This window comes from Felis catus, chromosome B4, assembly GCF_018350175.1.
Source record: "Felis catus isolate Fca126 chromosome B4, F.catus_Fca126_mat1.0, whole genome shotgun sequence".
NCBI classification, from domain to species: domain Eukaryota; kingdom Metazoa; phylum Chordata; class Mammalia; order Carnivora; family Felidae; genus Felis; species Felis catus.
In genome coordinates this window covers 100,006,905-100,022,298 of record NC_058374.1, presented here as the reverse complement: position 1 = coordinate 100,022,298, position 15,394 = coordinate 100,006,905, and the positions used below count along the sequence as shown (strand labels likewise).

Genomic DNA, 15,394 nt, shown 5'->3' with positions numbered 1-15,394 from the left:
GGGCTCGATCCAATGACCCTGGGATCATGACCTGAGCTGAAATTAAGAGTCAGATGCTCAACTGGTTGAGCTGCCCAGGCACCCCCATAACTGTTTTAATCAAACTGCTGATGACATGTGCCAAGCAGATTTCACAATAGCTGTGGGACTATTTATTGTGCCTTCTGTGTAACACCTCATCCCCTTCATCTTTTGAACCCCAGTGTCCATTGTAGTCCTACCCCTGGCTTACTACAGTGGGGCAGAGAAGCTATCTTTTGAGGTGATGGGATTTTGGCTTCAGAGGAGGTACATCTGAGAAGCTACATGTGAGGAACTAAACCCAAGGAGTACCATTTGCAGTTGCACCTGATTTAAATAATTAGACCCAGCCTTATAGTCAGTGCTATAATACAATGACATTTTGGCTTGGGGGAGACATTGAGTGTATTTTGGATGTAGAAGGAATGTGAATTAAGTGGACTGTGGTGTGTTTCATTTTCAAAGATGACTGCAACAGTATCTTTCATCTTACATGCCTTTTTTTTATGCGTTCTTGCAACTTGCCCATCAAGAAATGGAGTTTATTCTTCCTTTACCCCTACCCTTTCAACATGCAATCTAGAAGCACAAAATAGCTAGCCCCAGCTTGCTATAGTCATCCCAGCTGAAGGCCCGTAAGAGTGACAAGCCATATTGGGTGTTCTGGCAGATACTGTGTGGATCAGAGACAAGCCACCACCAACCTCAACTTGCCTAATTGCAGCATTGTGAGCAAATAATTTAATGTTTTAAAGCACTAAGTTTTGTGTAGTTTAAGGTACAGCAATAGATAACTATAATAGTAGGCAACACAGTGATTAGAATTATATTCATAAATTGGGAAGAATATAGTACCAATGAGAAGATTCACTACTAGGCTGTACTATCTAGGTAAGGTGAATACAGCCTGGATGGGAGTGACAGTTGTGGGAATAAAAAAAGGAAAATTTGTCCCGGATTAGTGAATGATTTGGGTGGAGGCGACAGTGGAAAGAGGGAAGGAAGAATCCACAATGACTCCTACATATTTTGCTTGGGAAACTAGTTTAAAAGTTTACCAAGATAGGGAACTATGGAGGAAGACCCAAGTTTGGGGGAAAGATGCTGAGGATTCCAGTTTTGGACATGGTGAGTTTGAAGTGTGTTAGAGCTATCCACATGGCATGTTGAGGAGATTGGCTTTATGAGTTCAGAGTTTAGTAGACACTTCTGCACTAGAAGTGTAGATTTGGAAGTCATCAGCATAGAGTAATTGAGATGGTTAAAACAACCATATGCATCAGTTTAGAGATTCCCAGACAGTATTGTGTTTTAAATGAAGTAAAATAGAATCAAAAGATCAAAGCTTGTGTGATCTGTGAAATTTTTATCTTCATACACTCATACGTGTACTTATGTAAAATATATTTCTCATTGTAAGTTGTAAAAAGTTTGGGAAGAATTGAAGCTTGAGAAAAGTAGTTGAAATACCATCCTAAAAAATGTCAACATTTAAGGATATGATGGAGAAAGTATTGGCAGAGGAGCTTTGTAAAGGAGTGTTGTATCCCAGAAGAATGAAACAGACGGTTTTATGAGGGAGGAAGAGTGACCTGTAGTTTTACGTGCAGCTCAGAAGTCAAGCCAGTTAAGAAAAATGATCCATTGACAAGATATCATTGCTAACATTTGTGAATTCAGTTTTGGGGACAGTGATGAAGGCAGAAGATGAGAGCAATAGGATGAGTAAGAAAGATAAGGAATTGAAGACAGTTGGCAAACTCTTTCAGGAATTGTGCCTTTGAAGGGGAGGAATGTGTATGGTAGCTAGAGAAAGACAATGGGGCAAAAAGGAGATTTAAGAAAGGCGATATTTGAGCATGTCCAAATGTTGACAGGACAAAGTCAGTAAAGAGAAATACATAATTAGTTGGGCAGGTCTCAGAGGAGGCAACCATGATGGGTTTCATTGTGAAGGTGAGGTGTTGACAAGCCTAGGAACACAGCTGCAAAGTGGAAGAACCATGGTAGTGGGGTGCCAGATAGTGTTTGGGCCTCAGTTGAGGTTGATATTAACCTGCCTCAGTGTGAGATTATCTTCTGTGAGGTTAGGCTTTACTAGGTATGTGCAATAAAAGTGGCAGAGTAGGGGAGTGGAGGTTTAATGGATGAGTTTGGTTAATTGCTTCGGTGGAGGGGGTGGGATCTGTAGGAGGAAATGTCAGAATTAATGGACAGCTCAGTGTGTAAGTAAGTGGCTTTGGGGGCTGAGGCAAGCTCCAACAGATGAATACTGAATTGATAGAATAATGGAGGGTTAATGTAAATGGAAGAAAGGTATGGAGAGTAAATGGCATTGTCAGTAAGCTCCTCAGGAAAGAGATTGTTCTTTAAAAAAAAAAAAAACACTCATCTGTTCCTAGCATACATAGTAACTTGAACATGGTAAGTACTTTTGTGTTGAATAACTGAATGAAGGCCTATATTGAGCACCTTTTATGTGTTAGTCCCTGCCCTTGTGAAGCTTTAGTCTCATTTTTTTTTTTTTTTTTTACTGAATAGATGCAATTCTGGGGGCAATGTTCATGTACTTGAACCTGTTCTCTAACATGAATCTCATCTATGATATTGTTCCCATGTTTGCTTAAAGAGAAAGTCCCACAAGAGAGTGGATGACAATGCATCAGGATAAAATGGCATTATATTGGTGCCATTTGCTGAACTCTTGCTATTAGCTACCATTTATTGAGCGCTTACCAAGTTTGGCTAATATGCTAAAAGTCTTATGTGCAAAATTATATTTAACTGTTGAAACAACCTCATAAAACATAGAAGCAGTTACTCTGCTTCACAAATAAGAAAACTAAGGATCAGGGAGGGATGTTAAGTCATTTGTTCAAATTCACAAAACTAGTAAATGTCAGAGGCAGTTTTCAATCTCAGGACTGTCATAGCCTATAGTCTTAATACTCCACTCTGCAGGAGTAAATTGCAGGGTCAGCTGTTTTCTTTTTGTTTTATACATGCTGTCATGTTAGAAGTTTGTTTTGCTGGTACTTTAGAATGGCAAAGAGTCTGATTGTTCCTGTTTTCTGGCTGAGTCTCCTTCATGCATATTGATTCATACCAATTTAATGTAGGTCATTATCCCTTAAAAACAGTTAAGTTGTTAGTTTTTTGTTTTTGTTTTTGTTTTTTGTTTTTTGTTTTTGTTTTTTGTTTTTTTTTTTTTTTTTTGTGGTGCGGTTTCCTTCCGTTGATTTAGGATTTTCTTTTCTTTTTTTTTGAAGAAACTAGGGAGACTGATTCTTCTCACTAAAGCCCACACATATCAGGATAGTCTTTTATTTGTTATATGTTTAAATTATGGTAATGAGATTATTCCAGAACTTATTTACATGCCAGATTTTTACCTTAAGTATACCAGTTTCCTTAAAAATAGTTTGAACTTTAGAATGATTACAGTCTCTTAAATAGGATGGTATTTGTTATATGCTGACTTCTTTGACATATTTTATGTAATCCAGTTGTTTGTCAAGAAAGAGAAATATGTATATTTATTAGGTTTTTGTCTCCCCTTTCTTCTTCTACTTTCGAATAAGAACAGTGCCCAGGGAGCCTAGAGACTAAATTATAGCTCATCTCACATATACTCTGTTCCCTCTAGAGAACATTTGCAGTTGTTATCGAAGCTTGATGAGTTAACTGTAGTTCATCCTGTAGCTACCCTTTCATTCTTTGGTCATAAAAAGCGATTTTGCATACTTTTAGTTTTATAAAACCATCTTTCAGTTGTAGTGCTTTGTGAGAGAATATAAAATGTTGTTTTGTCAAAACTTAAAGGAGTAGGTTTCAAATTAATTTTTAAATGTTAAAAATTTTAAGACTTTTAAAACTAAAAGTTACCTATTTAATCAGTTATCTGCTTAACTAGTTTTAGCTAAAATAATTTAGACCATGCTTGGTTTATCTAGACTTGAATTAAAAGGTACATGCTTTGAATTAAAGGTACAATGAGTTTCTGTTATCCTTTAGTAAATTCTCTTAAACCTCAAAGTCCCTTCACCTTGAATGCCCTGGTAGCATTAAACATGATGTGATGGGTGTATATCTACTACTTAATAGAAGACTTCAAAGTAAAGGGGGATTTTCTTTGCAGAGTTTACTAGTGCGAAGATGTTGTACCGTATTCCCCAGGGTGACAGTTTTAGACATCGCTGGTATAAGTCTCAGGTGACACCTTCATTTAAGTGGTTTATAGACAAAAGGAGACCAAGAAGTCAGTTTCCTCCATGAATCGAAGCAGTTCCTCCTTCCTTGGTAAGCTATTCCTAGGATCAATTCTTAAACACTGATAAGACTCAAGACACGTAACAAATGTGTCTTGAATGTATGTGCTGTATTTCATGAAAATTGTTTTACCTGAAAGAGTACTTGAATTTATCCCTACCATCTTTATTTTTTTTTTTTTCTCCTAAATGCTGTGCTTTGGTTAGTAGACATAGGTCATTTTCATTACAAATAGTATATAAGTTAGAGGTTATGTTAATTTTCTTCTGAGTTTTTGAATCCTCACTGTTGGACTTTTGAAGTTATTTCTTAAGACAGAATTGTTTTCTGTTTGAAACTCCTTGTGTTCAGATAGTTGCTTCAGAGGTATGGAAGTTATTAAATAATTAAAAAATTAAAATATTTGGCAAATTAAAAAAATGAGAATGCAATATTTTTCTAAATCCCTCCTGTGAAATGTTGCTATATCTGTGTTTTTCAAATGTTCCTATGCTCCTGTAGATAAAACTGAAATAGTTTGAAAACATTTATTGAAAATAATTTAGCCCTGTTTTAAGCATCTTTGCAAAGATGAGACGAGTCTGTCTTACCATTGCCAGGCCTTGTTAATTGCTTCTTTAACAAAGCAGCAAGATTAACATTAAGAGTACTAAAGCACTGTTTTTCCTATAAATGTTCTCTGTGTTTGTGTATGCATGTGTGTATTTAATTAAAATACATGCGTGTGTACATATTTATATTTACTTAAGATATGTATGTGTGTGGGGACGCCTGGGTGGCTCAGTCGGGTAAGCACCCGACTTTGGCTTAGGTCATGATCTCACGGCTCTTGAGTTCGAGTCCCATGTTGGCCTCTGTGCTGACAGCTCAGAGCCTGGAGCCTGCTTCGGATTCTGTCTCTCTCTCTCTCTCTCTCTGCCCCTCCCCTGCTCACACACTCACTCTCTCTCAAAAATAAATAAAAACTAGAAAAATATTTAGAAAGGTGTGTGTGTGTGTGTATGTTTACTTAAGATAACATTAAAGAATTATAAGGTACTACATGCACTAGTTTCTCAGTGCTTTTTCCGTTGGGATTTCCTCCCATTTGTTTCCAAAGTCTGAGAGGTTGAGATCACCTTCTTAGCAAGACTGGTAAAATAGTTTCACCTATAGAGTTGATTGCTACAATTTTCCTTTCCTAATTTGAGGCATGGAGAGGCACGTTTCTGTATTATTATAGCAAGATGATATGAATTTAATTTACCAAGGAATATTTGCATAATTTCTGAGAGAAAATAAACAGTTTCATAGAAATTTTTCGGTTTTCATTTTGGTTGTTGTAAGTTTGAACATACATAAGTTTTAAGAGTGAAGCAGTAAGGGGGGCCTGGGTGGCTCAGTCAGTTAAGCATCCAACTCTTGATTTCAGCTCAGGTCATGATCTCATTGTTCCTGGGCTTGAACCTCACATCAGGTTCTATGCTGACAGTGTGGAGCCTGGCTTGGAATTCTCTCACCCTCTCTGTCCCTCCCCTGCTCATTCATTCATTCATTCTTTCTCTCTCTCTCCTTTTCTCTCTCTCTCTCCTTTTCTCTCTCTCTCTCTCTCTCAAAATAAATACATAAACTTTAAAAAAGAAGAAAGAATGCAACAGTGAAAGTTTAGCAAACTCATATTTTCCAAGTGAAGGAAGGATGTTTGTGACAAATGGACATTTCCTTCTATGGAGTACAGGATTTTCCAAGGGTCTCCTCCATCAAGCTGGCCTTTATTTATTCTGTTTGGTACAGAGTTCTATACTAGAAAACAAGACAAACCAAAAATGATATTTTCAGCCCCTGCCTTGAGTTTAATTTATAATTAGGAATTTAGGGACAACATGAGTTGTCTTCAATATAAAACTAAACACTGGTGAATGGTTTTCCTTACTAATTCTGAATTACTATAAATGTACAAGTTGTGCTACCAGTTCAACACTTAAATAGATTAAATCATCTCTGACACATGGTAGATTTCATACTATAAGGAAAATACCTAAAACAGTGCAATATACTGAACTGATCAAAGTAAAATGAACTTTGGAAAACAAGTCGGCAAGATTTTTGCTAACATACTGCAATACTTACGTTACAAATTACTGGTACATTGTTTATCATGGTTCTAGTCCTTGTGGGAACAAATTAAGCCCCTTCCTTTCAAAGGGAGAGTAAGGAAAAATTAGTTGTTTCGTAATTTTGTATACTTTTAAGCAACTCGTAAATATCACAGAAGAGTAATAAACATTTACGGAGACTATAGTGCAGTACCTTATTTATAGTATGGCTGAAGATCAAATTTCAAATAATCAAGTTTGAATGTACATAATTGTTAGTGCATTGACAATAATATGTCCAAGGGGAACAAAAGCCCCTTCTCTGCTCCCAGACAACAAAACCTGTGTATAATGGCCAACAATGATTGAACAGAAATCACAGATACCTGGTTTGTTGCATTTCTGTTGAAGAGTTCACATGTTTGAAAGGAACACTGTCCGTTAAGATGCATTTATTAGGTTTCATATTCCTAAAACAGGATGAGGTTACATTAGACTTTTTTTTACCCCATTAAAAATACCAGGACTGGCTATAATTTAGATCCCACTAATGTTCGTTTATTCCCCCTAAAGATGTGGGTTTGTTTTCTTGTGGTTAATTTGTTAAAATATGGAATGTACATTTTAAATGTGCATACTAAGAGAAATTACCAGTTGCCTGAATACTGTAGTTAAACAAAAATGTTTTTAGAATCTTTTCTAAAAAAAAGTTTTTTGAAAAACCCTAATTGATAAGTTCCAAATCTTTTTCATAGAACTGGCTGGTTAACTGTGGGTTTACATCATCATTTATCTCTATCCATGGTGATGAGAAATGATTCCCCCTAACCGTCCATAGAAACATATGCACATACATAGCTCTCATTCCCCCCTCCTCCTTCTGAAACATTAGAGGGTCACTTGCATGTTATTAAAAATTAAGTTCAAAACACTTAAAATAATTCTGTATTAGAAACTTGGCTCTGTCATAGGTCTCTTCTTTTTGAAAGTCATACTGGGCTGGTTAAATGCTCTAATTCCACTGTCCTTAACATTTAAGAAGCAGAAGAATATTTCAGCAAGCTCAAACTGGAGGTTTAGTAACTACAACACTGACTCCTGATTGGCTGCATGGGTTCAGTAAGGTCTACCCTTTTTCCTCTGGCAGAATTTGCTCCTGGTTTCTGTGGTTCATTCTTGGGCAGCATTTTAGCTACTGCCATGAATATTTCATTTACATTCATCGATGTCTTAGCTGATGTCTCCATGAATAATAAACTGTTGTCATCTTCGTAGGACTGTGCTTCCTGGAAATCGACAGCCCTTTCATTTGCAAGGTTAGCCTGTTTCCTGATAAAGCTATTACATTGCTTGGATTGGCTTGTGTCTGAAGTTCTTTAGCCCAGTTTTTGGCTCTGCCAGAGGACTCATCTGTGATATCACATACAACTATGGCTGCTTGTGCTTCTCTGTAGTACATGGTGCTAGGCTATGGTAGCATTCTTGACCAGCTGTATCCCATACGTCAAACTCTACTGTTGTGTCATCAAGGCACAAGAGTGTCTTATGGTACTCTCTTGAAATTCATGAAATTGGCCCTTCTCAAAATGCAGTTACAGGCTTGATTTGTCAACACCAGACTCTCCCAGAAGTACTAGTGTGAACTGGCATATATTATTTCCAGTATTTGGCCCGTTGGGTCTTGTTGCTCCTTAATTAGCCATGTCCAGATTTGAAAGAAGGCCCTAATTTTCAGTGTCTTAAGTGAACTTCCAGGATGCAAGGTGTCAACTTTTTTTCTTTCTGGATGCAAAGAAAGCTGAAACTGCACCGTGCGGAGCCATGGGGATAAAAGCCTCCCTGGCAGCAGGTCCCAGGCATAACCCGAGAAGAGGCTGAGGCTGTCTGAGGCTGTCGCTTACCAGGTAGCATATCTCCTTCTCAGGCCACCCCCTTCAGACTCGGATACAGTGTTTCAAAATTCTATTTTTAATGTGTGATTGAACTGTCAGCAAAGTAAGGGAATTAGTAGGAGGGGCAGGGTTATTGAGAGTGGGAATCCAGAGAAATGATGAGCTCTGCAACCAGCATTTGTCCTCTGACTAGCACTTACTGTTTTCTGAAGGTCTGAAACTTGAGTTTTAGCAAGAAAAAGGGACAAAAGGCCTGCAGCCCATTCATGATGGAAATTTGGATTGGAGATCTCTCCATGTGAAATTACAAGTCCTTCTTAGTTAAAAAACAAAAAACAAAAACAAACTTGGAAAACATACCCATAGAGGAAGACACTAGTGTGTTTGCCTTTCTTTGATGTGACTCTAGATAGAACGGGGTAGAGAGAGAGAGACTCAATACTTTGAGAAACACAATATACTCATGTAGGCTTGGAGCCAGAATTCACACTGTCTCTGTGGCAAAAACAAAAACATCCCTCCATTTAGTTTAAAATGATCTTGGGTTTTTAGTATTCAAAGGGGCCTAGAAGAATCAACACAGATACTTGTTACGGGAGAGTTTTAAGCACAAGCCTCCAAAAATTACATATGAGCTCATAACTAAAAATCAGTAAACAAAATAGCAATGAGATATCATCATGCACCTATTAGAATAGCTAAAATCCGGTACACTGACAGTACCAAATGCTAGCAAAGATGGAAAAATGAGGAAAAACATGAGGAGGCAAGGCACCGTCAGAATCTACACAAACTACCTACCATCCAAACCAATATCTGCACCAACTGGAATTATAAATGACAGAATGTGATTTACTGGGTTGAAGGCAATATTGAGAGATAATGCTGGGAACCTTTCAGAATTGATGAAAGACAACAACCCTCTGATTAAGGAGGCCTCACAATTCCCAAGCAGGAAATCTAAACAACAATAATAGTTTCAATGCTAATACTTGACAAACAGGAATGCTGAAAAGTAATGAAGCAAGCATTTAACTTGGTGTTAGAAAAATAATAGAATGAACCTGAAGTAGGTAGAAGAAAGGAAATAATAAAGATAATAGACATAGGTGAGAGTTATCAGGAAAGATAAAGTTGGTTGTTTGAAAAGGCTAATAAGAAATATCAAAATGAGCAGGATTAAGGGGAAAAAAAGTAGAAATACTTTTAGGAAAAAAAGACACAACTAAAAATGTAGGCAGCAACTCTAGCCAGTAAATTTGAAAAATTAGATTAAATGAACAAATTTCTAGAAAGAGTACTTCCCAAAATTTATTCAGTAATAGGAAATTCTAGTGATTTTTATTATCTAATTACTAATATATATTATCTTTACAAAGACATCATAGTCTCAGATAAATTTACAAACAAGTTCTACTGAATGTTTAGGGAAAAATATAATTCCAATATCACATTAATACTGTATTTCATTAAGTCTAAAACAGTACCTGTCCTCTGACTTTAACATCTCTGAAATTGGGTTAGATCTTTAATTGATAGTGTTTTGCAATCTCCATTGGCAATTGTTAAACACTTGATATCATCTCTGAATTTGGGATCTCTTTTACAATGTAATAATATCCATCAGTCTCCTTCTCCTCATATTTTTATGACATCTCTGAAGTCAGGAATGTAGTTGATAGTTGATGGCATCTTAGAATAGAAATGGACAAATAAAAATTCTTGTATGTGGAAAGCAGACATTACAAAGAAAAGCTACAAGATATTCCTGCTCATCAATTTAGATGAAGAAGTTCTAACAAATTATTAGCAAACTGTTGAATCAAGCAAGATATAAAGAAATAATACATTATAACCACAGTGGGGTTATTTCAGGCATTATAAGGATGGCTTTGGTATTAGAAAATCTGCGATTGTCATTTAACATACAGATTATAGGAGAAAAACTATGTTGTCATCCCATTAACAAAATGTATTTGAAAGTTTTAACATCCATTATGGTAAAAAAAAAAAAAACTGTAGCAAATTAGAAATAGGAACAAATGCTATCTTAACCTTATAAAGTAACAGGAACAAGGAAAAAGTGTGTACCATCTACACTTCATTACGATATTGTACTTGAAATTTAGCTAGTGAATAATGTAAAAAAAATAAAGGAGGAAACAAAATTTATTTGCAGCTAGTGTATAGTTGTTTATATAGAACCTCTCCCAAATTCACAGATAAATTATTAAAATCATTAAAAAATTACTGAATATATGTTAACTCCAGTTCTATGTACCAGTAACAAATGGTTGGAAAGATGCAGTTCAAAAAATGCCACTTAAAACAACAGAAAATAAGGTGTACGTAGGCATACATCTAATAAATCTAAAAGAATATCTTTATGTAGAAAAGTATAACATTAAGATGTATTCTCAATAAATGGAGAGATATATTTTCAGTTAAATAGACATACCATGTTTCCAGTAGGAAAATTCAGTATTATTTAGTATGGCACTTATCAAATTGATTTTATCTGTTCAACGTATTTTGAATCCATATCTCAACAGGATTTTTTCATGATACTTGATAAGATTATCCTAAACTGTCTAAGGATAACCAAGGGCAAAGAAGAGTGAAGACCCTCCTGAAGAATCACAGCCAGGCAAGGGTCAGGGGTTATTTAGTACTTACCATAATGCTCTGGTAAGTTAGACAGTAGGTGTTGGTGCTGAAATAGAGACAAATGAAATACAACAGAGACTTAGAAATAATGTTATCCGTTAGAGTTCTACATGACATTGTGTTAAAGGCAAAACTATGGAAACAGTAAAAAGATCCTTGGTTTCCAGGAGTTAGCAGGGAGGCAACAATGAATAGGCAGAGCACAGAAGGTTTTTATGGCAGTGAAAATACTCGGGATGATACTGTAGTGATGGATACATGTCATTATGCATTTGTCCAAACCCGTGGTATGTACATCAAAAAAAGTGAACCCTAAGATAAGCTATAGACTTTGATTATGATATGTCAATATAGGTTCATCAGTTATAACAAATGTATCACTCTGGTGAGGGAAATTGATAATAGGAGAGACTACATATGTGGAGAGCCATGTGGATATATGGGAGATCTCAATTTTGCTGTGAACCTAAAACTCTATAAAATCCTAAAAAAAAAAAAAAATCAGTGTACTGGAAGTATACTCACCTTACCCAAACATCACGGCATGGGGCAAAGAGGACAAACTTCACCAGTGTACTATCAAGACAAGAGCCAAATTCAGAAAAAAAATTGGGCAGAGTTCACCCAAACAATTTTTTCTTGGTTTACAAAGAAATAGTACAATGGTACAGGACTTTTTGGGTGATGACAGCTCTTTTATATTGAGTATCCTGTTTCTTGTCACCTTTTGCTATCACTTTTTGATAGAATATGTATTATAGTACAGCCATTTTCAAGTGGTGTCTTTTGAGGGAAGTAAGGCCTGTGGAAAATAATTTAAGTGAGTATTTTCTAAGTTCTCCCAAGGATTATGGTGCATGGTTAGAGCTATTAATAGATGTATGGAAGAAAAATTACTTCATTTTGAAGAGTGGACATTTTAGTGCACTAGCCCTAATGAACCCTAAGTGAGAGGGACTACTCTAGTAAATTATTTGAAAATATGCATGGAAAGTGAATTTTTGGTCTTTCATGTGTAAAAATATCTTCATTTTACCCTAATATGTAATTGATAGTTTGGCTGGGTATGGAATTCTAAGTTGAAAGTCATTTTCCTTCCAACTTGAAACCATTGCTTATACTGTATTTTTTATACAGAATATTTTTATCAGAATAATTGCTGATATCAGTAGCTTAATCTGATTTCTGATCTAGAGGAACTTGTTGTTATCAATTATGTGCAAAAGGATTCTTTGGCATAAATAGGGCTGGTTCTCAGTTTTTGTCATTGCTGGTTTGTGATTTAAGCTTTGTGTGATCTGCAAAACAATGACTCTTTGTTAATTTCATGCTTTCCAGTGTCAAATATATGTTGTTGATGTATCCTGTCCTGGATACATACTTGTGGGTTACATACCTATACTTTTTTATGGTTTTAAAAAATTAACCCTGTATTATAATTTTAGTTGAGTTTTAGGAGGGAACACATTAGGTTAGTGTCTTTATTCTGCCATTTTAATCTGGAACTTTGCTAGATTTTATATATATTCTCCAGTTTGATCCTTATAACAATCTGATAATATAGGTAGTAGTATTTTGTAAATGAGAGGACAGAGACCCACATAAATTAACTTAATTGCTTCAATGCATCCAGCTGGGATTTGAACCCAGGCAATTTAATTTCAAATCCTGCTTAACCATTACACTATAATGCCTTGAGAGGCAAGCACCACTGCATGAATTAATTATAATTATTTCTCTCTTGTCTATAATTAATGGTCATTTATATTTCATGACATGGAGAAAAGAAAAAAAAAACCCTCAAATCCCTGTTGTAGTTGTAATTATCAACCATTAACTTATTTTTACCACTAATTGATTTTGAAATGCCTTTGCCCAAGAAAGATCACATTACATAAAGGAAATTGAATTTGTTTGTTGTTAAATGTCCTGTCTAGTAAAGAGAAACAGTCTTGGACTATACAGGATGCTGTTGTATAGGAGTGGAGAACTAGCCTGGAGCCATATGCATAATAAAAGGAAGGAAACTGAGATCTTATGGTAAAGTACCTGTAAAAATGAACCACTAAGTCAGTTGTAACTGAGTTAGTTTTTCAACTAAGAGAGTGTATTTCTAGGTTGGAACTCTGACCAGAAAAAATTCAGGATATATAGAGGAAGTAATTGACTAGAGCTTTTTAATTTCAATTAAGGTAGAATAAGGAAAATGGATTTTAATATAACTAGGAAAGAATTCATTGAAATGTTAAAGGTTAGTTATAAAGAGAGCATAGTGTATTGTTTTGGCTGTTGGTACTTCCCTGTAGATTTAATGATGTGAGATAATACTAGTAACTTAGTATTAACCTAGTAAAGAAAGATATTTCCATTTATTATTGTGATAATAAAGCTGCATTTTACTTTAAATAGGAGAATTTTAAGTGGAAAATCCTCATTGGTAGATGATATATTTTGAAAAGTTTAAATGCAGTGAAGACGAACTATAGCAGCTCATTATCTGTTTCAAGGAAAATGTATTGGAGCATTCAGCATTATTGTGTCTTTTCAATCTTTTCTGTTGATTGGTTTGCAGTAACGCTGTCAGTGACTCCTGTATCTTTGCTAGAGGTAAAACTTAAATATTTATTTTCTGCTTTAGCTGTTAGAATCCATCAAAATTGCACTTGAAAGAGTATCTTTCCTTATGAATTCTTAATCATGGCTGAGGCAAGCAGTAGGTTAGATATAGATCTAGAGGTGTCAGGAAAGATAAACAGTGTTGTGTTTATATCCATTTCTAAAGTAAGCAAAAACTAGAAAGAATCGGAAGAGGTGGGAAGTGTGGCGGATACTACAAAAACATAACGGATGTGAGAAAAGGGTTGCATTTTACTTCATCCTGAATCTCTAAGTATTGATCTTGCTTTGTTTTACTAAGACACCAATTCAGTTCAGGGCATTGCTGGTTTGATAAAAAGGAGAAACATTAGGGGAATAGCCTTTCTTGTTTATCAGTTCATTAAAAAAAAAAAAACCCACTAGCATGGCTTAATGCCTTTTCTGTTTATTGCTGATCTGACAGTCTCTGGTCCTTCTCCTTTGCTGTTAAATGTGTGTGTCCTTTGTTTGTGCTGGTGGGTTTCGCTACATTTGGATTTGAGAGAAAAGCCTCTTGTTGCTGTACTGATCTAATTAGCCTTCTGGGTGAACGTATACGTTAAATAGACCTTCTAAGCCATGAAAGAAGAGAGCTCACAACAACGTAGATTTTCTTCTTGTACTGTGTTTTCGCCTGTTTTATTTCCTCCACGAATTGATGGCCGAAAGCTTGTCCGGAATGCTTCATTTGGAGGATACAATGAACTTTCTCCTTCATTGCCAGGTTTGTTTGTTTAATCTTGCACTTTTTTCTTAATTTCTTGCCGACTTTTCATTAAACTAGTATTTTAAAGTCTAAAAACTGCTTTCATTTAAATGAAACAGATTATGTAGTGAAAGGTTCGGTTTTAGTGACTGCTGCTATATGGCTTGGCTTTTCCATTTTTTCTCTTACAATCTCTTAATCTCAAACTTGAGAACTAGTGATTCAGTGAAGTACAAATCTGGCATGCTGATAGCATGAATCTTTGTTTAATTGTAAAAATAAATGTCATGACCCTTCGATAAAATTTAAACATTTTCTGGACTTGAGATAAATGTAAAATTCTATAAATAAACAAATATCTCTGAGGCTTTTGCAAATGAAACCCAAATATTTAATATTGATGCTTGTTTGGCTGTTTTCTGCAGAATAGTAGCTACGTTACAATTGATGTTCAGTTTAAACTTTAATTAGCTCAAGTCCTGACTAAAGTGAAATTTTCTACCTGAGTATAATTTTTGAAATGCCTCCCTTCTTGTTAGATGTATTTGTGTATAATTAGGTTTTGCTAAGAAATTGTTATTTTTAAGGTAATTTTTTTAATATTGCAATTAGCCATTTGACAGTTAAGATTTAGACATTAAATGATTAATAAGATGTAGATATAAATTGGTCTTTTATTGTATGAAAAAGATTTATTGTAGCAAATATTTGGATATAGATTTTAAAATATTTAAAAATCTTTGTTTTCCTTTCAAAATTTTAAATCCTTTCATAATTTTATCTATTCTTTTGAGGTTATAGTTTTCTTTTAAAATAAAAATATTCTTTTAATACTCCTGACAAAGAAATACTGACTGAAACTGGTACTTGCTTTGACCATTTATATATTTTTCTGACACGTTTTGTTAAATTTGAATTATATTTTCTACTTTCACACAAGTATTTTTTCTTGGCTTTTTGTGAAGATTCATGCTGACAGGTGGTTATATGCATCATTTTGAAATACTGAAACACCTTATGGAAGGTGTTACCTGGACAATTAATTTATTATAAAGTCACTGATTTCATTTTCTTGTCCAACAGTGTTTCAAAAAAGAATTGGAAACCATAGGCCTGAACTAAGTAGC

At 35.1% G+C, this 15,394-nt stretch overlaps 1 protein-coding gene and 1 pseudogene across 12 annotated transcripts in view; one reads left to right on the top strand and one right to left on the bottom strand.

Moving 5' to 3' along the window:
- OSBPL8 (oxysterol binding protein like 8) overlaps positions 1–15,394 on the top strand; it is a 153,887-nt gene that overhangs the window by 82,575 nt on the left and 55,918 nt on the right. Inside the window, exon 1 of one of the 12 annotated variants that reach the window (XM_019835250.3) lies at positions 9,672–14,285. The exons of the other annotated variants lie outside the window; for them this stretch is intronic. Coding sequence (XP_019690809.1) covers positions 14,141–14,285 — 145 coding nt within the window. The 5' untranslated portion in view covers positions 9,672–14,140. Of the gene's footprint in view, positions 1–9,671; positions 14,286–15,394 lie in introns of those variants that run through there. 12 annotated transcript variants of the gene reach the window in all.
- On the bottom strand, positions 7,368–8,068 carry LOC102901270 (annotated as a pseudogene).